Source organism: Coccinella septempunctata, chromosome 4 (genome assembly GCF_907165205.1).
Source record: "Coccinella septempunctata chromosome 4, icCocSept1.1, whole genome shotgun sequence".
In the NCBI taxonomy this organism is placed as follows: Eukaryota; Metazoa; Arthropoda; class Insecta; order Coleoptera; family Coccinellidae; genus Coccinella; species Coccinella septempunctata.
Window position 1 is genome coordinate 31,908,736 of NC_058192.1, and position 24,606 is coordinate 31,933,341.

Here is a 24,606-nt window from a genome sequence, read left to right on the forward strand (position 1 = left end):
CGGTACTATTCTTTCCGAATCGGTTCGGTTTAAAAGATACAAGCTGTTGAAAAACCATAAAAAAATTATAGTTTTAATTCTATCTCACAAACGGTTTTATTGAATGAAACTCATTTCGGAATATGGTTCCATTGTTGTGTTGAGTTCCATTTTCGGTCGAAAAAAGTCATCTGTTTGCAGCTCCCATATTTCCCTGGTATGAGGCCCTCGGCGCTCCCGATCGTTACCAAGAAAAATATTGAAGAATCACTGCTGTTAGAATAGAATTGAGCAACTAGGCCATCACGGCCACGGAGGCGTCAATATTACGATGTGAAATATCGATTTTAGAAGGTCTCGGATCTTTCAACTATTATTGATATTTCAGCGAAAATACTGGCTTTTTAGGATTGGTTCGATTAATCTGGTTTCAAAAAACGTGATCGGAGAATAAATATTTCTCTCATCAAATTATGATCGATCTATATACTCCGAATCCATGAATCTCAGTTTCTATTTCTATTCAGAAATAAAAAGGTTTCAGTGGAATTCTGGAAATTGAGTAATTGTCAAATCGTTCAGTTAGTCTCAAAGTTTTGTGAAACCCGTGAAACTTTATACAGGGGGTTTCATAAATATTGCGAACAAATTGAGGATATCAATGTCTGAGTTTTGAATATACCTACATGTTTTCCAGATAAATAACAAACAAGACTCTTCTATCCTAACTTGATGCCTACCATTTTCAACAATTCTTGTGATTTGAAAATATTTTTCATGTTATTCAAATCATTTTTTCGGCTCATTTTTTCAGATCTCTCTAATTTGCAGATAAAATAATGAATTTTGTGTTGTTTCGACTCGAAATCTATCCATTCATTTTATTGAGGCCCAACTTGAAATAAGACTTCTTTTATTATTTTATAGACCCCACTGTGGATAAACAATACCTATTCGAATCAAATATTGAAAAAACGTGTGGGGTAGAAATTATGATTAATTTAAAAAAATGGGGAGATTCAGTATATAACCCTGTACCTTGATTATGAAGAACGATACATCCATTATAAATATACATATGGGTGATTTAGAAGCGTTTCGGTTTCGTTTATTTAGCCTATTCTTATGCGCATTTTCCAATTAATCTCCCCAAATAATAATAATAACTGGATATTGACATTTTTCATCAAAGCGGATCAAAAGAAACTCCTTGATTTAATGGCATTTCGTAAGTGCTCGAGGAGTCTTTTGCGATTTTTCAGTACACAGGGTGTTTCACAAGTAAACGGACAAACGAAAACCGTGAATAGAGGGCGTTGAGCTGAGTTCAAAAACACCTCATATGTGTGTCTTAGGTACTTATTCCGTTTCCGATAAACAGAAGAGTTTGTTCAAATTTTCCGAATTTTCGTTCGACTATAACTATAACAAATATTTTAGTTGGATTTGGCTAAAAATTCATTATCCGCTTAAACTTGTAAGTTTCAATAAAACAGAACATTAAAAGTTGACGAACACAGGACCGGACTCATTGAGGCTATATTCAAATTTGTTTAAAACTCATGAAAAACACCCTGTTTGTAGTTTTTCGTCATGATTTTGAATTTTTCAGGTATCTGCATTGATTTTCTCGAAATCAATGAAAATTTGGTATGCCCTATCGCTGGATTATTTTTAATGAATAATTGTTTGGTGGTGAAATGCCTCTTGAAAAAACTGCGCTGCATATTGACTTCACATCAATTAATGGGATGAATATGATCGCCAATCAAATGTGGAAATCTAAAAATGGAATTGGAAATGTTCAACTGACTTTTTTCGTTCTCAATATATGTCTCGCATTTGTTTTTGATATTTATAGCATATTTGGTTATTCAGATAAGTCAATTACAGTGATAATAAGCTTTATCATTGATAATGAACAAAAATAGCAATAAAAACTACGCTATCATGAAAATAATAATTATAACTTGATATCCTCCGAATGAATCGCTTTTTATGGACAACGTGGACCTGAAGTAATTTTCCGAATTGATTTTCTTCTCATTTGGTCTTTTAGTGAACGTAATGATTGGGACGTCGAATATGTATGATAAATGCAGTTTCGAATTCTTCACTGATTCCGTTATAGTCATTATAAGATTTATGGAAATCAATTGATTGGTCTGGTCTTATTACAATTTTTTCTTCAAACATTGATGATATTCTTGCACAGCAAGAGTATTTATCAGTATTTCAGGTCATTCCATTAGAAGGGTAGGACCACAACATTGGACTGCTAGATCTCCAGATCTGACACGCCGCGATTTCTTTCTTTGTTTTCATTCACACAACTAGTTGTCCATAGAAAAAAAGATTCATTCTGAAGATCAAGTTTTAATTTTTAGTTTCAAGATAGCGTAGTTTTTCCATCTATATTTGGGTATTATCAATTTTGAAACATTTTATCATTGTGAATGACCATTTTGAAGACCGAATATGGTACAATTGTTGAACACATTCAACAGAATATTCTTACAAAAAAAAAAATTCAATTAAGAATTTCTAAATACATTTTCATGAAGTGCTATATTCCTTTTAAGGGCGTCTGACCAAAACAATTATTTCTAGAACATGATCAACAGGTGGGGCAACCCAATAATTAATTCATTTTGAGACAATAATAATGCAGATAACGAAAAAGTTAAAATTATGATTAAAAACTACATACACGGTGTTTTTATGAGTTTGAAGTGAAATAAAGCCTCACTGAGCCCGGTCCTGATTTTTTTCGAATTTTAATGCTCTGTTTCAATGAAATGGGGGCTACCGTTTTTTTGCTCACCAGTTGGCGCCTTTGTAGAGTGAGGTCATGAACATAGACAAACTAATGCAAGATTTGTTTATCTACGATGACGGGGACTTGTCATTTCACAGATCATAATATTGAAGAAATTGAATATATAAATATTTGGTTACTAATCAATATCTTGTTCCTCATGTGTGTAAGTCCCTTTCTGACAATGATTTGGCTTCACTTCTTTTATAGCATATAAAAGTATTATAGATATATGGAGACCACAAACTTAATATTAATCATCTAGTTGAGTCTATGATTTGGACCTCACGCTACACTAGCACATCTAGCAGCGAATTCACACGCGGTAGCCCTCACTAACAACTCAAGGATAAATATAAATTCTCAGTCGACTTGATCGAGAATTTCAAAAGTTATAGCCGAACGGAAATTCGAGAAATTTCAGGAAACCCCGAAGAACCGAAGGCACCTATATGCAGGGTGTCCCAAAACGTCACACCACGATAGAGTAGATCAAATACTGTCGAATGACACCATCATTAGTTGAGTGAAAATGTACCGTTTCTGAAAAAAACCTAACCTAAAGTTGCCGATTTTCGAACTATTTTTTCAATCACAAGGCCAATTTGTGATTAAGGATAGCGTTTTTCTCCCATATTATCACCCCTATAGAGGGGGTTTATTCTGAGTAATAAAAATCATGTAGACAACACAATTTTTTTAATTCACATTAATAATACATAGGTAATCGATTTACTACTCAAAATAATTTCAATTAAGGGAAATAAAACTATAATCTTAGTTCAATATGATTTAAAATCGATATCCTTTTTCACAAACTGGCCCTGTTATTTAGAAAAATAATACGAAAATCGGCAACTTTAGGTATTTTAATAAAATCCTGATTATTTTAGAAACGGTACATTTTCGTTGAACTAATGTTGGTGTCATTCGATGATATAATATTTGCTTTACTCTATCGTGGTGTGACGCTTGATTCACTAGTTTTGGGACACCCTGTATATGGGATCATTCTGAAAACAGCTCAATGCCCTCTATTCACGGTTTTCATTTGTCTGTTTACTCGTGAAACACCCTGTATACTTCTTGTACTCTGAAAATTTTGAAACAAATGCCCTCACCGTCATATGAACATTCAAATTCTTCTTGTTGTAAGAAACGTTCATCCCTTTATTACCCAACGCCGACCCTGGTTACATTGCCCGTTGAAAATGAAATCGGCATCTGTTTACTGCAAGACACGTGTTAATGCTGGTATGAAGGGTTCAAAATTTTCTACCTGATTCGGGCTTTTTAGGAACGGATTGCTCAAGATGCCGAGTTCGAATAACATTTCGTTTTGCGTGTTATATTGGATAAAATTGAATTTATTCCATGGATGATTCGAGATTCGAGAATTATTGATGTCCAGAATGCTCCAGAATGATGAATATTCTCAGATTTCATTGAAACTCTTGCGAAAATTATCTCATATAAAAAACATTATATGTGTGGATATTATATTTTCATTCATTGAAGGAAAGATATTCAGAATAATGAAGTTCAACAAATGATACGAATAAGATTCAATTAGCCTCATGATGCGAAACATTTCAGAATTTATTTCTTGTTTAGATAATCCGCTGCATATCGTTGTTCACAATACTACTGTCAATTTAGGACCAATTATAGAACAATTTAATTAATAGATAAATAACGTGCGTTCAAAAAAATTCGTCGTCAAGTAGGCTATGAAATTTTGTAGGTTGATGTTCGGTGGCTGAACGTATGTCCTTCCTTGAATTACTTCATCTTCCCAAAATGTAAACAATGTTGACCTTAACCTATACATCGTACTTTTGTACGGAAAGTGGAAAGACACTTTTTAGAAAAGGTTTCTTTTAAATTTCACCACGTGCGAAAAGCATTTCTTTCATTGAGTAAGATGACAAGAATCCGAGCAATCTGAGGCGGTTAAAAAAATTCTTCGTAAAATTTTAAGCGTCCACTTTTTTCATATGTAAGAGACATGAATTTTGAATTGATAGTGGTATTATGTTTTTTATGTAAAAAGGTTCTAGCTACCTACTTCAGTCATATGAATAAATCAAAGTAAGAATCTCAATATGTTCATTAATTCTCTATAAATATTGAATTCATTTGGCCATTACTGAAAATCCATGACTAAACTAAAGAAATGAATTACATGAAAATGGCTCTTGGACAATTTATCAAAATTCAATTCAGCATGATGCTTTCTCCTTCATAACGTTCTGCTGTTAAAGTTCCATAAAAGAAGAAAATAGATCCCAAATTTTGCCTTTGACTGATGCATACGGAACTTCAATTTTTTTTGGATGCTACAAGAATAGGTAATCACAACCTTTTCAGTTTTCTGATAACATGTCAATCTTTATGGAAACAGATGGATGTCTCTTTTTCAAAATCGTGTGGCATATGCTAACAGATACTCCAGTCAGTTGAGATAAAACCCGAACAGAGGTTTGTGGAGCTTCTGTCATCATATTTTCATTATTGCTGAACTCTGGAGTTTTCTTCTTTGGTCGATCACTTTCTTTTTTGTTTGAACATACCTGTTTCGTCAACACATCGCAAAACAGTACTATGGAAAATTGATAATAATCTACAGCAACATTGGAAACTTCTATGAAGTCGCCGAACAAAATATTTCCATTCTCCTTATACTTCCTCCCCAATTTTTAAGTAGGATTCAGTAGTAAAAGCTTTTCATACGTCCGTAAAAACCATCTTTATAATTTGCTGATAATTTTAGTTCAACAACAATCCAAAATGTTAAATTGACAGTCCACCTGGAAAATAGTATAGCACAAGCTAAGAATTACGCTTACACACGTTCAAAATTCCATAGCCTACTTGACGATGAATTTTTTTGAACGCACGTTAGCTTTCGAAAATGTTGGTCAGTCTATAAACTGAAAACTCATTTTGTTAAATGACGGATTTCAGTATCAGACTCAGACTTCTACATAGTGTAATGAGAATTCAAAAAAAATTGTATGGACTACAGAATTTAGATGGTTGATATTCTGTGTCGCTAACAGTCAATCACATTTACTTCAGTTCAGCGTAGTTGTTGTTTTGAAGAAAAAGTAGTAGATTCTCGCAAAATCCGAAACTCTACATGTATAGGCCCAGTTGTTCAGTTCGGGATTAAAGTTTATCCTAGATTAATTTTGACATTCCAAGTCAGTTCTGTCAAGTTAATTCAGGATTATCTTAAAACTCGGCCTAATCCTCAACTGAACAACCGGGCCTTATAGTAGTAGCAACGTAGCATTAATTAAGTCGATATATTATTAGAATAATACTAATTTCTTATAGTGGCGGATAGTGGTTTTTATCCTCGGTATTCACGAAATTCCGGAAATCTTGTATCCATCGACCTGCTAGTTCCGTATACTTCTATGAAAATAGCATAATAACTCAAATTTCAACTGGTACCAATCGATTTCTTATAGAAAATTGGATGTATAAAAAAATTACTAACAAAATCGATCACCGTCCGTAAAGTAAGGTCCAGTCGAATTGTTATTTCAGAAGGTAAGCTTCAGAGGAATAGGTGAAAAAAATTGCCATCCTCTACCACATCCTGAGAACATAATAAATTCGAAGAAATGCCTTTCTCGAAATGAAAATATATAATCAGAAGAAAAATTTACGAATTATTAATTATAATGTAACGTTATTATCCTATGATTTCACTGCTGCGGACTCGTATGTTACCCTCCGGGGGTACCAGGCTGTGTGTAACCCAGGGTGTCCTAGTGTGCTAGGGCTTCAAAAAATGTATGCGCAGGGCTGAGTGGGGTACACAGATGTTGAGCCCCATTTTCGTTCGAAAAAAAAAATCGTGTGTTTGGAACCCCTATTTGTCGGGAACGCGAGGTGGAGTATGGGGCCCTCGGCGCTACCGAGCGAGCATAGAAAAATTTCACTCGGTACTCGAACCCGTTTCTAGAATATAAATGAAGCAATCACGGCCCAGCGACGTTGAATATTTCCACGTGAAATATCGGATTTAAAGGTCTCGATGACGACCTCAAAACTCTTATTGATATTTCAACAACAAAGAAGTGGTTCTATTGTTATTCTAAAGGGGCCAGTAACACTAGCAATATCGCTCAAAATCTTTTTAGTAGAGTAGGGGTACATTTTATACGGTCGGTTCCAATCAATTTTTATCAACCCTGCGAGCGTGATTACAGCCTACCCTAAAATCTATAATCTAGAAGGCGTGTTGAGTTACTTATTTTGAAGATAAGATATCATGACTTTTTCAAAAATTCTCTACGCTGAGCCAGTACATCCGAAAAATAAAAAAAAATCAGTACAATAGTTACCGCAGCAAGAGTTTCAATAAGACATGAAAATAATGAAAAATTTCCACTAAGTATAAAAGTTTTTCAATATGTTGTCCATAATTTTGTACAGAAATATAACCTAAGATTTTCAAATTCATGCCTAATGTTCTGAAAAACTTCAACTTGAATTTCTCGACATGCGTTGTCCAGTTTACTTTCAATTCTTCTACATCGCATCTACTTTGAAAGAGTAGAGGAAAAACAGTCAGAAGGTGTAAAGTCTGGACAGCGTAGTGGCAATTCTATGGGCCGTTCTCTAACAATCCATTTCTCTTGGAAATACCATTGCCTCACTCAAAGGCGGATATAGTTTCTTTTCTCGAGGGGATGGTAATAACAATTGCAACCCAATCAATCAGGTATTCACCTCGGGTCAACTTTGAGATAAAGTTCACCTTACCGCAGATCGTATGGATTTCGATACTCTCCCCGTAAATCCCGTACCCCTTGTCCTCACTGCATGAAAGAAATGAGGTCGAGCTGAATCTTGTTGAAAGTGAACGAGATATATATACTTCTATATCTCTTCATCTCTATATCACCATTTCATTTCTTCAAATGGTGATTTATTTTATTTTCATGATTGAATTTTGGACGGCTGTAGCCCGAGGATTTCAATTTCTTTTTATGCAAGGGGAAGGCGGTCGATGGATGCAGGAATTTGACAGTATGTCAATTGTCATTCATTATTGTTGTTTGTTTGTTACTAACAAGGAGTAACGTATTAAGTTTTCATCAATTCAGCAAGTCGTTTCCCAGCAAACACAATTGCATAACATCAACGTGTCATACATTGCAACCCCAGCAAACCAACATGTTACATGCAGAAGTGTGCTACATAACGTAAACAGAACATTTGAAATACAACTGTGGATTTATAAATAAATATTTATACATAACGTGCTCACTTCACATGATACATATCAAACATAATATAATGTTCATGTATCATATACATTAATTTGTGATGTTTTTCATGAAAAGTATATGGTATTTCTATTTCGTATTATCTGTGATATGTATCATTGTGAATGAGCATGTTATGTATATGGTATATTTATTTATAAATGCACAATTTTCTTTCGAATGATCTGTTAATGTTATGTAGCAATCAGAGCATTAAATCTATATTATTCCGACATGACAGTATATACATATCATATACAACAGCCCTTGTTAAGAGTGCTGTGCATATACTTATATCAATTTTTCAGCAGTCGCCCCGACAATGGAACTAACGGTATGATTTATTGAATCGTACAAACATCAGTACCGAAAGTAGCTGTTTTCGAAACTGTTTTATTCAGTTTCTTACTACTAGCGGATAGAATCCGCCAAAATAGGCGAATTATATGTGAACTATGATAACTCGACTTTCATAACCTCAAATATTGACGTTCGGGGGAAATAAATTGTGTGAGTAACATCCACTCAGTACATAATATATTTTGTACAGTTTTATGACTCAGTGTTTTTCAGAACCCGAAAAAAAAATTAAAAACTGTCAACTCGTCATCGCCTTCCAAAGGCTGTATCTTGGAAGGGAGGTCGATTTCGAAAAAAATTTATATAGGAACTACCCCTTCTTATTTTCATCGAGAAATCATCTCCCTAAGTCCTTCGCATTTGTTTACTGACACCCTGTATATCAAATCGCGAAACATATGTAATATCTTGAAAATATTCACCCCTACTCCAAAGGCCCAAACTCATATTCATTAAATGCGAAGGAGTATCCTTGATAAAACTAATTCCGTAATATAAGTGGAACTTCCATATCATCTCTAAATTATGAGCGTTTTTTCAATGAATACAGTTGAAAATTGTCGTAATATTTCGGTTTGACAGCGAACAATAACTTACGTCCTCTGATAATCTACGATTCGTTATAAGATCATTTGAATATTCACCCCCTTCCCCCACCTTTCGCGAATCCAACAAACGATTGATATAAATTTTTCCGACAAAAAAATAAAAAAAGCCATTTACTATATGGTATGAATGATGTAAGTATCAAATATTAGAGCACTTTGGATTTATTCTTGAGAAAGTTTGAATTCAATCCATTTAGAGGAAATCGAAATATATTTTGATATTTCAGATGTACCGAAACTGCAGCATTAACAAACTTACAAAATGTACCCAAAGTGTAGGATATTTAAAGATGCTACAGTTTGGGGACTTTGTACCCAAAGTGTACGATAAGTTGACCAAGAATATGGCTTACACTTTGGGGACGTCCCCGAACTGTAGGCTCTGGGTCCAAAGTGTAGGATCCTCGAATTTTTTCGTCCCCGAAATGTAGGATTGACATACATGTATATATATATATATATATATATATATATATTTTTTTTTTTTTTTTTTTTTTTTTTTTTTTTTTTTTTTTTTGTCAATCACCTTTCAGGGAATTACGAAATACCACCGGGCTCTGGGAGCCAAAGTGGAATCAAGAGCTATGAAGGAAGCGTCTTACGATACGTGTAGTGCCCAGTATGACTTCCTTCTGGGCACTCGAGACAACATAGCTGTCAAGTTCCAACAGCTTTGTATTATCAACAAGATGTTCTTCTACGAGTCCGTTGACCGACATCACCAGTGGGATAATAGATATTTTCTTGAGCTTATACATCTCCTTTAGTTCGAACGACAGATCGAAGTATTTTGTCAGTTTTTCAGTGTAGGCCCTTGAAATATTGTCGTCTGAAGGAACCGTTATATCGATGATCACACAGCTTTTTTCTCTTTTATTTAGTAAGACGATATCCGGTCGGTTATTTGCAACTGGTCTGTCCGTCACCATCGTGGTGTCCCAATACAGTCTAAATTCCTCGTTCTCGAGGACACTCTCAGGTAAGTATAGATGATTTTTTCTCTTTGTTTTGATTAATTTTAATTTCAGTGCCATGGCCTGATGGTAAACTTTTGCCATTTGGTTGTGTCTATCCGTGTATTCTCTCGGTGCAAGGATTGAGCAACCAGACGTAACATGTTGGATGTGTTCACGTCCCTGCTTGCATTTTCTACATATATATATATATATATATATATATATATATATATATATATATATATATATATATATATATATATATATATTTTTTTTTATCTTCGTCTTTCGAGTTCAACATAACTTTCTAAATATTATTCTGTAACATCTCTTCGAACTGAATGCTGACCAACAGCACACGCTTGTGTGTCGAAGAAAGAGAATTTCAAGGGCGTGCAGAAACAACGTTTAACAATGGTTATATATATATATATATATATATATATATATATATATATATATATATATATATATATATATATATATTTTTATCTTCGTCTTTCGAGTTCAACATAACTTTCTAAATATTATTCTGTAACATCTCTTCGAACTGAATGCTGACCAACAGCACACGCTTGTGTGTCGAAGAAAGAGAATTTCAAGGGCGTGCAGAAACAACGTTTAACAATGGTTCTTTCAGTTGTCTTCATCGTGTATGAGTTCGTGTTGATCTACGTTATTTACTCTTCGAGTTTAGCTTTTTTTCGCTGATATATGTATGTATTTGTTGGGTTTTGTATATTATTAGTGTAATACATAGGCAGTATAGGCCCTGCCTAATTTGTCATCTCATTTGTGATGTTTACAACATTTAATAATGTTATTATACCTTTACTTGAATTGAATTTTTGGAAACCCTTGTTTCTGACTGATAGATTTTATTAACCAACGGCTCTGATCTCAAAAATGTTTGAAGAGGAGGGGCCCGCTTATATTGCTTTGCACCAAGGCACGCATTAAACTGGTGAGGTTTGAAGAAGAATGATCTTGTTTATATTATTATTCTTTCTCATCATGTAATTGGCATAAAAAAAGCATATAAGATTTTTTGTCTTTCAGACGAACAGTAGGGAAGAATCTGAGGAATCTGTCACCGTTTCACTGCCTGATAATTCTAGTGCCACCGTTTATGTGAAAGATTCAATGTCAGTAGAGGAGTTCCTAGCAAGTGCATGTGGCCGAAAAAATTTGAGTTCAACAGAACATTTCGTGAGGGTAAAAAAAAGGAAGGATATGGAAGAACACAATTATTTCGTACCACATAGAAGTGACCTTATAGATACATACGTAAGTTTTTTGTTGTCATCAACGTAGCAATAGTAGCTTGCTTCGCTGTATGATTTTTCTCCCAATTTTTTCACGATGTGTGACAACCTAGTTGTTGAGAAAAAATATTTTTTTTACTTGATTGGACTAAACTCTAACTATCATTCTATCAAGTAAATATATTAGATGCAAACAACACTTTATTCATGGAAGAGATTTAACGTCGACCTAAAAACATAATTATGAATTTCAACTTTTCTGAAAAATCATCAAATTGTGTTCGATAATGGAAAAATCCTAATCGCAAGCAATGAACATGGACAGCTCAAGCAACCCCGTTGATCGAGTTGCCGAGGCACGCAGAAGTCCTGGCCGCTTCGGGAATCAGAGGTTACGTTCTTGGACTCCAGAAGGAAAAAATATATAAATAATCCCTCCACTTGTGTCAATTAAACAATTCAGAACTCGATAATTCTTTCGATATGAATGACACAGATGAAGAAATTATTTATGTTAACGATATTTCAGGAAACAATATTAACTCCTGCCTTGACTTTTAAATTAGATACCGGTGCCATGGCCAATATATTACCAATAAAACATTTCAATCATTTGAATATTTCATTTTCAGAGATCAAAAATTCGAAAATAATAGTCAAATTGTTTACGAAAACTATCATCCCAGTTCTTGGTAACGGTCGTCTGAATTGCAATTACAATGATAAGAGATATTTGATTAACTTTTACGTGGTTAATGAAATTTCTGAACCATTACTTGGTTTGAATGCTTGTATTGCACTCAATATTAACTCCTGCCTTGACTTTTAAATTAGATACCGGTGCCATGGCCAATATATTACCAATAAAACATTTCAATCATTTGAATATTTCATTTTCAGAGATCAAAAATTCGAAAATAATAGTCAAATCGTTTACGAAAAATATCATCCCAGTTCTTGGTAACGGTCGTCTGAATTGCAATTACAATGATAAGAGATATTTGATTAACTTTTACGTGGTTAATGAAATTTCTGAACCATTACTTGGTTTGAATGCTTGTATTGCACTCAATCTGATATCCAAAAATGAACCAGAGTCGAAAGAAACTGAGGTAAGATCATTGCAAGTCACTAAAAGTTATCAATCATTATTGTCTGAATATACATTGATTTTCTCAGGAATTGGCTGCATTGAACCTCCATATCAAATAAAATTTGATGCAAGCATTTCGCCTGTTATTTCGCCTATTAGAAGAGTACCTTTAGCATTACATGATACATTGAAGGAAACCCTGAACAATTTAGAAGAATTGCGAATTATTGAGAATGTTGATGGTCCTAGTGACTGGGTACACCCTTTAGTGGTTGTTCGTAAACTTGATAATTCTTTGCGCATTTGTCTTGATTCCTTGCATTCAAATAAAGCTATTAAACGAGAGCATAGGAAATTATTTATTTTTGACGAAATCACTGCCAATTTGACAGATGCCAAAACATTTTCTAAGGTAGATGCTAGCTAAGCTCTCTATCAAATACCACTAGATGAAAAAAAGCAGTAACCTCTGTACTGTAGGTACACCCTTCGGGCGTTATAAATTTTTGAGAATGCCTTACGGAATAAAGAGCACACCAGAAGTATTTAATTTTGTATACTTTTATTTGATCTTGAAGGGTTTACAAAAAACAATCAAATCGTTCACATAATTACGTTTCGGGCTGTGCCCTTTTTCAAATTATAAAATTACATGACAAAAACAAAAACAAATAATAGATTTATGATTCATTGGAACGAGTAGCTGAGATTATGTTCCAATCTTTTCTTCTTCTTATGTTGGACTCAAGTTCTTCTCTTCTTTTTGGCGTTGTCAATGATTGTCGAGTATATGGAACTCAGGTTTCTTATGTCCGTTCTGTCATTGATGGAATTGACATCTTGTTTAATATGAATCATTTCGAGGAAGTCCCTTGGTTTTAGATTCTTTTCTCTGTCCATAAGTACTCAAAGGCGCCGACAGCCCTATACAAACACACCATCGAAAACCAGCATTCTTTTGACTTCGGGAAAACAGAAATATTGGAAAGAGAAAAGAATCTAAAACCAAGGAAATTCCTCGAAATGATTCAGATTAAACAAGATGTCAATTCCATCAATGACAAAACGGACATAAGAAACCTGAGTTCCATATACTCGACAATCATTGACAACGCCAAAAAGAAGAGGAGAACTTGAGTCAAACATAAGAAGAAGAAAAGATTGGAACATAACCTCAGCTACTCGTTCCAATGAATCATAAATCTTTTATTTGTTTTTGTTTTTGTCATGTAATTTTATAATTTGAAAAAGGGCACAGCCCAAAACGTAATAATGTGAACGATTTGATTGTTTTTTGTAAACCCTTCAAGATCAAATAAAAGTATACAAAGTTAACAAAAAAGGGTAAATACATCCAATTGATGAAAAGAAGTATTTAATGATAGATTTAGGGAAATATTTGATAGGAATCAAGTAGCTGCTTACATAGATGACATTATTGTTTGGGGTAAAACTCCAGAAGAACATGATGAAATTTTGGAAAAAGTATTCAATGTAATTCAAAAGTTTAACGTGAAAATTAATCTGAAAAAGTGTTTGTTTGGTGTTTCGAAAATTAAATTCATGGGGCATATCCTCACAGAAAACGGTGTTGGTGTGGATCCCGATCGTATCACGGCAGTAAAACAATTCCCTGAACCAAAAGACAAAAAAGACGTTCGAAGACTTTAAGGTATTGTAAATTACATGAGCAAATATTTGAACAATTATTCTCTCATTTAAGCTACCTCTTTTTCAAGAGCATGTGACAGTTCAACAGCAAATGATGAATTAAATTTAAAAGATAACATTTGTGTAGTAACAAAAGTGGATATTTCCGATGAATGTTTGGAAAAAATTAAAGTTAACACAAAATCAGATCCCGAATTACAAAAATTAAAATCATACATATTGAAAGGCTGGCCGAATAATAATGAATCTGTTGAAAACTATCTAAGACCTTATTTCAATTACAAAAGTGAACTTCTGACTGATCATGGAATTATTTATTTTAACAATAGTGTTGTTGTTCCTATCGAAATGCGAAAGAAAATTTCAGAAAAAACACACTATAATCATTTAGGATATAACAAATCCATTAATTCAGCAAAGGAATCGGTATTTTGGCCCACTATCAGCAATGAAATATAATCATTGATCGATAATTGCCCAGTCTGTCAAAAATATCGAGCTTCTCTCCCCTCAGAACCATTAAAGTCACATAATGTTCCATCTATTCCATGCCATAAAGTAGGTTGTGACCTTTTTGAATAGAAAGGTGTACATTCTCTTTTAGCGGTAGATTACTATTCAAAATTTATTGAAGTTGAGCAATTCAACCGTAACCTGAGTAGTTCTCATATAATTTACAAATAATCTAATATAATTTATGCTTTGAAGAAGATCTTCTCGCGTTTTGGAGTCCCCAGATATTTTATTAGTGATGGAGGAACTCAGTTTACATAAGAACAATTCAAGAACTTTGCGAATCAATTGGATTTTGAACATATTATAACATCACCAACGTATAGCCAATCCAATGAAATGGCTAAGCGATATGTATAAATTGCAAAAAGATTGATAAAGAAAAGCATTGAAGATAATAAAGATTATAATTTAGCATTGTTACAATTGAGATTGTACCGTTATTGGGAAATAGTTCACCAGCAGAAATTCTCATATCTAGATCTACTAGAAATCATTACAACCGACTAGTAAAAATGAGCTGAATTCTCCTTTCATAGAAGAGAAAGAATTTGATAATTATTTGAACTAAGGAAAAAATAAACAGAAATGTCATTGCAATAATAGAAATGGGGTGAAACAATTGTCAAAGTTAGCCCCGAACAGTAGAGTTTGGGTACAATTACAACCTTAATCAACATGGCAGCCAGGGTTGATATTGGCAAGTTTAGGGGCTCGGAGATATAGAGTAGGGGTTGAAAGAAAGGGAATATACAACGTGTCCCAAAATTCGACGATAAGCCGGCGCCGTAGGGTGGACACGGTCCGAACTACTTCAGGAAAAATAAGAAAAAAATCTAGCTAAATTTTTTATTTAATTACAAAATAACTCATAAAATTCTTCGAAAATTTACACCCTTCATAATATTTAAAGTTACCACGGCCACAATTTTTCGAAAATTTCTTTTATTTTTTTGTATCGGCAACTTCAGTAGTACTGCTGCTCACCTGAATTCCTAAAACTCCCAGAATACTTATAGTTTCTACACAAAAAATAATCAAAATACGTTTTTTCCATAAAATTTTGAAAGATTTTCACTTCCAGCCCATTTTCCCTATTTGTTTTATGAAAAAATGTATGGACACTATGGCGGCAAGTTTTTTTTTATTTACAACTATACAACTAACCAAGATTTTAAAATGGTATAATACTTCAAGAAAACGCAAAAAGATCCATATTAATAAAAACAGTAATGAAATTTCTTAATTGCTCTTGTTGGTATTAATCAACTACATATGTGCCAAAAATGGGTTTTTGTTGTTGAATTAATTAAAAAGTGGTATTCATATATTTATTCGATAATAAACCTTATAATAAATGTTCAAATTGCTTGCCATCAGCAACGATATAACCACGACATCGCCTTAAAAATAACCTATTATGCTTTGTGCATATCTTCTTCGTTCAGTGTCATGACATGACATGATGGGTGTCGCATAGATCCTGTCCTTGAGGCATCCCCAATAGAAAAAGTCCAGAATATGCCAGAATAGTAGTCTGCAGATCACTTAAATCCAATAAACAAACCATTACGGAAAACAAAGGAGCAAAACGTAGTGACAAAAGAAGAATAATACTTATTGGTACTGACTTTGCCTTCTTTATCAGCGCTATTCTTATTAAACAAAGAACATCTACTTTCCTTCTTTGAGGTGTATCTCTCGCTATCTTCCTCTCTTAAATTTCTAAATTTCATCAATTACACACGTGTCCCATAGAAATTCCAAGAAATGACTATACACATTCATTTTTCGGCACATAATAAAAATTGTCACTAAGAACGAGAACAATTAACTAATTTAGTCTTTCTAAGAAATGGTACACATACTTTTTTGTGACATGTTTTCTTGGATTATTATACTGTTTTGAAATCTTGGTTAGTTGTGTAAATTTTTAAAAAAACTTGCCGCCATAGTGTCCATACTTTATTTTCCCAAAACAATGAGGAAAAGTGGGTACAACGAAAAACTTTCGAAATTTTATGAGAAAAACATATTTTGATTATTTTTGTGTGAAAACTATGACTATTCTGGGAGTTTTAGGAATGGTTGAGGGCAGCAGTATCACTTAAGTTAATTTTGAAATATTGTGGCCGTGTAGCTTGAAATAATATGAAGGGTGTTAATTTTCGAGAATTTTCATAAGTTATTCTGTAATTGAGTAAAAAATTGAGCTGGATTTTTTTTCTTACTTTTTCTGAAGTAGTCATGATTCCAATCTACGGTGCCGGCTTATCGTTGAATTTTGGGACACGTGTATATTAGAAATAGAAAATTTTTGAGACCTGCTTCTTCAATAAAATCTACAATGATGATGAAGGCAGATCATGTAAAAATAAGAAATGAACTTTTGAGAATGAGCAGAATTTTGCAAACTTGTATACAAATTTAGAATCTTTCAGGACTTGACAGGAATTTGTAGAACTGAAGATGAATATGAATTTCAAGATAACTGTTCCGTGTAAGTTCTGATAGGGACAATGTTTGTCATTTTGAAAATCATTTGTCAGAAGAGTCATAATGTATTAAAGGATGGAAATGTAACCAGAATTGGTCGAATTGTTAAAAAACCAAACTTGTATGTTTGTACATAAATATAAAATTGTTTATATTGTTATGGAATGAAACGTACAATATTCGTTCATTTTTCAGAAAAGATTTATTTTCTTGTTTCTATTTTAAAATAGGGAAGATGTAGCGGGCATGTCACGCATGACCGCTGGATCTATGTGTTGTAGATTGATGTATGTAGAGGAGTTCAGTTAATAAAGAGATAAATAAAACACTACACTATAAAAAATATATTGATCACTACAGATTTCTGAGTTCGAAATGAGCCAAGTCTTAATTGAACATATAATATCGAAGTCATATTGGGAAGTGCTGTCATAAAAAGTATGCAATTTTGTCCTTAAGCCTATTGCATTGTATTGTAAAAATATACTTACGCCATCTGACTAAGATGCAAGAAAATTCCCAGAAAATCCATCGGGTATTGATTATTATCAGCAAAAAGAGAAGATTTCAGGCTATTGAATTTTTTCAAGTAAATAGGACGTTTTTTGGCATCCCAAGCACCATGTTCGAAATCCTCCAAACTAGCATTAAAACAATGAATACATTCAAGAACAGTGCTTGAACAATTCTTCAAGTAATGATCACCAGAACATTTTGGGCAGGCCGTGGTGTTAGAACATTTTGACTGACCATGATTGAAGCCATTACAATTATAACAAATCATCAATTTAGTTGCATCATAAACAGAACAAACAACAAAATTCACAATATAATTTAAAAGGAATATCAGAGAAATTCAGGATTTCAAGAATTACCATTTTATTCTTTCTCTGAAAATTTTCCCACTTTCCAGATTCAGTGGTATTCCAGTTACTTCTCAAACTCATGATGTAACATATGGGTTATAAAGTTTTCACATTGAAAAACTTATAGAACAAAAGGATTGAGTTGAAATATTTTTTTATTAACTTTCTTCGCTTTTTCCTATTCTGAATATCTTACATTTTCATTCGATCAATAAAATGAATATATTTTTATTATGTGATCTTGCTGAGAAACTTCTGACGCTTGCATCAAACTTTTTCAGATGAAAACTATTGTCCTGAAGGAACCATATTTCTTTCAAGATAACGTATGATCTTCCTCGAATTAATATAGTTTCCTCAATTCTATCGTATAATCGTGTGTTTGCTCCCGACCGACCAGCTCCACCATGCTCAATACCATATCTCTGCATATGCTGCACTCCGTTGATTTATTTTCCCTTATTCATAATAGGATGGCGAAGCGAGTATTTAGATATGTATATTCAAATAGGGATTGACTATTCAGCTTTGGAAAAAAAACGACAGAAAGCACGTTATTCATTATGGTATAGAATTCTTGCATTATTGAAAAAACTAGTCAACCTACCCCAGGCATGGAGTAGGTTGACTATTCGCCTGGTGTAAGTTGACCTATGAAGTTATAAGGGCCAAATCTATGAGGAAATAGGATGAAAGACACAAAAAGACCGGTGCATTGCTAATTATTTTTTATTGAAATCAATAGGCAATTTTCTGCCAGTTTCATTGAACACGATAAACTTCAAATGAAAATTAACAATCCGACGTTTGAAAATAACGCAATTTGAGTAGGTACCTGAAGAACAAACAAGGTAAACAAAGTAGTTATTAAGTATTCAGAACAAAACGAAAGAAATTTTCATAAAATTCAACTATTATGTCATACATAAGTCTACCAGCCCCGAACCATCTTTAAATTTTTACCAACTTGCCAAAATCCTAAAACTGTGAGGAAATCAGATAGAATTTATACATAAAAGAAAGAACATGAATCAAACATTCGTTATAATATATAATATATTATAATTCATAATGTTAATTATAAATTAATATATATAATATGTTTATAATCACTTTTGTGCCTCACTGGTTGGCTCAAGTCTATTGCGACGGACGAGTTTTTCGGAGTTAGTCAACCTACCCCTATAGTCAACCATTCCTGGTCTCCCCTAAGTTGAAAATAGCCGGCCAAGGAAATTGATGGCATATGAGTACATCATAGAGGCATGACAAAAATATCCTTACATAATTTTTTGTTCATACTATAGCTCCGAGAATCAAAATTATATTCTTTTCAGTATACGATGAAGTGCATATTTCTCATTTTTCATGTTCAAAATAGTCAGTCAATAAAATAGATGGATAGAAGAATGTATCATATTTACTCAGAAAAAATTTTTCGTTTCATTCCTAACAGCCCTAGAATCCCACCTCCAATGATCAAAATGAACCGATAATCTGTTTACAATTTTGAACGGTCTCGAGAGAAATTGATAGAATGGGTGCACGGGAAAATAAATTTGTTTAGATTGTAACAAATATGGAAAACTCTGTTCAACAAAAAATGTTCACGTGAGACCGATCGGAACGGTTCTCTGGACATTTTATAACGGTGTCCTCTCAGACTTGGATTCGTGTTCAGACGAAATAAGTGCGATAGGTCCACTCCGGAATACCCATGAAGAATATTAAACGTAGTTATAAGATCACCTCTCAGTCTTCTTTGTTCAAGGGTAGTCAGCTTAAGGATGCGCATCCTATCTTCATAATCAGGTCTACTGTATCCGTAGGGCATTCGGGTAACTCTCCTCTGAATCTTCTCCAGCCTGTCTGAGTCTTTCCGGAAACGGGTATCCCACACTGGTCCCGCATATTCAAGAATTGGTCTTATGTAGGACTTGAGTAGATGGGGACACGTTGAAACAGAACAGTCACCAAAAACTCTGTCGAAGAGAAAGCATCTCTGCGAAGCCTTGCGACAAACAGAGTCCACATGTTCAGACCAGCCGAGTCCCTCAGTCATCACCACGCCCAAGTCAGTGTATGATGCGCAGGGTGTGATTGGTGTGCCATAGATAGCATAGGGCAGGCAGGGATTATTAACTCCTAGGTGAAGAACAGCACACTTTTCAGGGTTTAAGGGAATGAGCCAATCAGCACACCACTTCTCAATCCTCTTCAGGTCTTGAAGGAGCGTCCCGTAGAACAACAGGGGATTAGCATAAATTTTAGTGTCGTCAGCGAACATAGAAACAACCGATCTAAGAAGTCCAGGTAAATCCGACACATATAAAAGAAATAATAATGGACCCAAGACCGAACCTTGCGGGACTCCACTGGTGGAACAACGCGAACTAGAGTATCTGCTACCGACTCTTACTGAGAATCGACGTTCGGTGACAAAGGATCGAATCCACTCCAGAATATGCCCCCTGACGCCCAGATGCTCCAATTTGGCAAACAACCTACGGAATGGGACCTTATCGAATGCAAGAGCAAAATCCCGGCAAATGATGTCTACTGGAGCCCTGGAATCTAAAGCAGCCATTCAATCATCCAGGCAAAGCAAAAGGTTTGTTACAACCGATCTACCAGGGACAAAACCGTGCTGGTTAGGTGGGATAATAGAATGGGTTAGAGCAAACTTCATCAGTTCATCCACAACAATTCTTTCGCATATTTTGGCGACAACATTAGTAACTGTGATTGGGCGATAATTATTGGCGTTGGTTTTATCTCCCTTTTTGAAGATGGGAGTTACAGAACCCTCCAACCAGGCAGAAGGAAGTCGGTGAACAGCAAAAGACCTGGAATAAAGCATGGACAAAGCTTCAGCCAAAGCAGTGGCACAATTCTTCAATATAACGGGTAAAATACCATCAGGACCAGGTGATGAGGTAACTTTCAGATTCTTAAGGTGTCATTCTACCAGTTCAGAGTTGAAAGAAATATTGGTGATCTCAGTGATGGATCTATTGCCCGGCAATTCGGGAAGAGGACCCTGGGTTTCCTCAGAAAAAGCAGCAGAAAAAACATCAGCAAAGATCTCAGCTGATTGTGAGTTCTCACTGCACAGCCGTCCCTATGAATCACGGATAATGGGTATGGATACTTTGGTGCTGAGTGATTGACGGATGTATCTATAGAACTTCTTATGATTACCAGATCTAACCAGATTATTTTCAAAATTCCTTCTAGCTGTCAATAAAGTCTTCTTCAATTCATCCGAGTATATTCTGTGATAGCGATAGTCACGATGAGACCTACTTCGCTTATACCGTTGCCATATAGATTTTTTGTGGCGTATTTGACGTTGCATTTCGTGAGTGATCCAGGGCTTTGAAGGAAACACAGTGAATGTCTTCTTGGAGGTACTTCTTTCAATCCCATCCCTTAACACATCCGAAAAAATTTCCCACGCTTCATCAATCCCCTCCGCGGAAGCGAGTATCGACCAGTCTGATTCTAGCAGGATTTCATTGAGAATGGAGTAATCCACCACATCTCTAGTTTTAATTTGCTTTTTTACTGAGGGCGAAAAAGAAAATTCCATTATAGACTTGAGAACTACATGGTCAGATCGGCCAAAGGGGGGAAGATACTCAATATCTGATGTGAGATTCTCGTCATTAACCAGAATAAGATCGAGCAGTGACGGATTCTGTCCCTGACGGAAGCGTGTAGGTGAATTGATCAACTGACCGAAACTTGAACCAACCAAAAAATCAATGAGAACTTGTGATGGAGAATTCGGCCCAGGAAGGTTAGACGTCGATAACGGCCACCTCATGTCTGGAAAGTTGAAATCTCCAGCAATTAACGTCGGCACCCCATTGGAAGACAGTTCTCCAAGATGTTCAAAGAGAACAGCATCATATGGTGAGGCACGAGGTCTATGAACTCAAGAAATATTAAGGACAAAAGAAGAATTGGAAATGTGGAGAAATATGTTGTCAATGCCAGGGGTATGCAACCTATCAACAGAAATAGAGAATCTCTTCATAAACTTTTTAGGGTTTTCACTCCCAATCTCTGAAACAAAATCAATTAAAAATGAAATCAACGATTTGCTCCTGCGTAAATTCTTGCACTAATTTGTCAGGAGCAAATTAACTAGAAAAAATTGTTGCCTGACAATGAACTCAAAATAAATAACGTTGAAATTATAATTCTTTGTAACGTTTCGGAGTCTATATCAGACTCCTTCATGAGACGAAAAAATCTACTTTCGAAAATCTTCTGAATTGTCGCTTTTTGTCTGACATTAATTGTCACTTATGACAGAATGTACATAAATGCAGACCCCACCATATCCAATAGTTGTAGTACTGTCACTTCGATGGATGGTGTAATTAAGAATATCATAAAGAGAATCCGGAACATCAGGTCTTAACCAAGTCTCCGCCAAAAGTATAAACATAGGGTTGTTGACACTCACAAAAGCAATGATCTCGTCATACTTAGAATGAAGTGATTGCACATTGGAATATGTATATGACCATTCACTTAGCGACGACTCGAGCAGAGATGAATTTAGTTTTTTGAGTTGGGAGGAGCACGAACAATTGATGGCTCTCCTTCCACGAATTGTTCTAGAAGATTGCTTTTTTTTGGGGTTTTGTTTTCTTAGAGTTTAAATTCTTTTTTTTTCCTTTTCTCCTTCACCACAGTTGGGGCGATTTTTTTTGTCGAGTTGGACGAGTGCTAGTGGCCGAATATAGAACCAGAGGTAAGACGACACTCCGTTTTTTTTTATATATTATTGGAACTTCAGTTTCCGTCTACATCCCTTCTATACCCGAATCTGAGTTCCACCCCCAATGTCGTTAAAGTACCCTGCTGGTGTGGATACCCGGGGGGTACCGAAGGCACTTTGGGGTGGCTCACCCTTCCCTGAAATTTCCCATCTCTTTCAGTTCCACCCCTACTGTCGTTAAAGTACCCTGCTGGTGTGGATACCCGGGGGGCACCGAAGGCATTTTGAGGTGGCGCACCCTTTCCTCATTTTCCGTCTTTTTTTATCTTATTCCCGTGTTCACCCCTACGGTTAGGGAGGCATTCTGCTGGTGTGGATACCCGGGGAGTGACGAACGCGCCTAAGGGTGAGCCGTCGTAACTCTGTGTCGTAATTTTTAAACCCCTTACCTGGGTGAAGTCCGATATTTGTCCGTTAAGTGTACGTCTTAGGTTCTGGCTGGCGAACAGGTCCGTAAACCCCCGTATAACTTTTGAGATCGGTTCTCGTTTCATTCCGTCCGTTTTGCCCTGTAAATTCACTGATTTCGAGTCTTTCACTGTACGAATTTTATAATAGTGCCATTTGTGTTTCCTTGTATGAGTCGACAAATATAATTTGTGTGCGTTGATTTTGGCTTTCACAGGTTGTCGCTAACACCCCAGACACCAAGGAACCTTGTCTTCGGCTAGAAGCTACCAGGGTAGGTTTGCTTTTCTCCCTTAAAGAATAGCTGGCGCTCGAGTACACCGAGAAAAACCCGTTACAAGGTGTTCTTGTAAAAAAGTGGAGAATATTATTATATCATCAGCATAGACCAAACAATTTTCTAAACTTATGAGAACGTGGACCATAACACGTTGAAAAGTGGAGGGAGCATTTTTTTAAGCCGAAGGATATTCGCAAAAACTCGTTATGCCCATTTTTCACCTTGGAAGATTTAAATGCCGTTTCGGGAATATCTTCCGGATTAATTTCTATTTGGTGAAAACTACTTGCCAAATCTAATGTACTGAAATATTCACACTTTCCATGTTGGTCTAAAATGCCACTAATATTAGGGATAGGATAGTTTTTATCGTCTATCGTTTTTTCATCGACTTTCCGAAAATCGACAACAATTCTCCACTTCTTCCTAGAAGCATCTTTTTAGGGACTATCCGTATAGAAGATGACCACGGAGACCTACTAGGCCTAATGATTCCTTGTTTTAACATGGAATTCATCTGGCTTTCTACTTTCCATTTATGAACGAAGGGTATCTGTAAGATCATTGAGGGTAAATACTCAATGGTAGGATACAAGCAGGGATGTTATCTTCGGTTGCAATTCAATGTTTAATTTGATTTAAAAATGAAAGTGTTTGATTTTCTCCGTGGAAAATCGGAATATTACTTAGGGAAAGTATGTACAAAATGACGTGTTGTTTTGTTTTTCCATCATTATTATTCATTTAACCCAATTTTAATCAATCTCCTTGGTATTTACTCATTGTAGGTTCGTTGAATATCAGTACCAAAGTCTTTCGATGAAGTCGGAACTCTAATAAAATATATATTAAGAGAGAATGCAACCGATCACAAAAACCATTTTGTCCTTATAATACGGACAAAATGACATACTAAAATATTAAGAACACAGTTCACAAGTATATCGTTTTGTAGACTTTGGGAGATTAGCGCATAAGCATGAGCCCAAAAGAGAACGAATCCTACATCTTAACGTAACCACCCCTCACTGGGATAAGAACGTGAAATGAAATCTTCGCTTCTTGAGCTATCATCTATCTGAGCAGTATGCCTCGATAGTCTCAATCTCTTTTCTTATGATGGAGTGTTGGTAGCAGGAATATTTTTTTCATTATCATCAGAATGTTGTCCCTTTTTTTCCGCCCGTGGATCCTTCGGTCCGTTTTTAGC

The 24,606-nt window shown here is 35.1% G+C and overlaps 1 protein-coding gene across 1 annotated transcript in view; it reads left to right on the plus strand.

Moving 5' to 3' along the window:
• LOC123311362 overlaps window positions 1–24,606 on the plus strand; it is a 1,278,848-nt gene that overhangs the window by 837,782 nt on the left and 416,460 nt on the right. Inside the window, exon 20 of the mRNA XM_044895271.1 lies at window positions 11,069–11,296. Within this exon, the coding sequence (XP_044751206.1) occupies window positions 11,069–11,296 (228 nt within the window). The remainder of the gene's footprint in view (window positions 1–11,068; window positions 11,297–24,606) is intronic.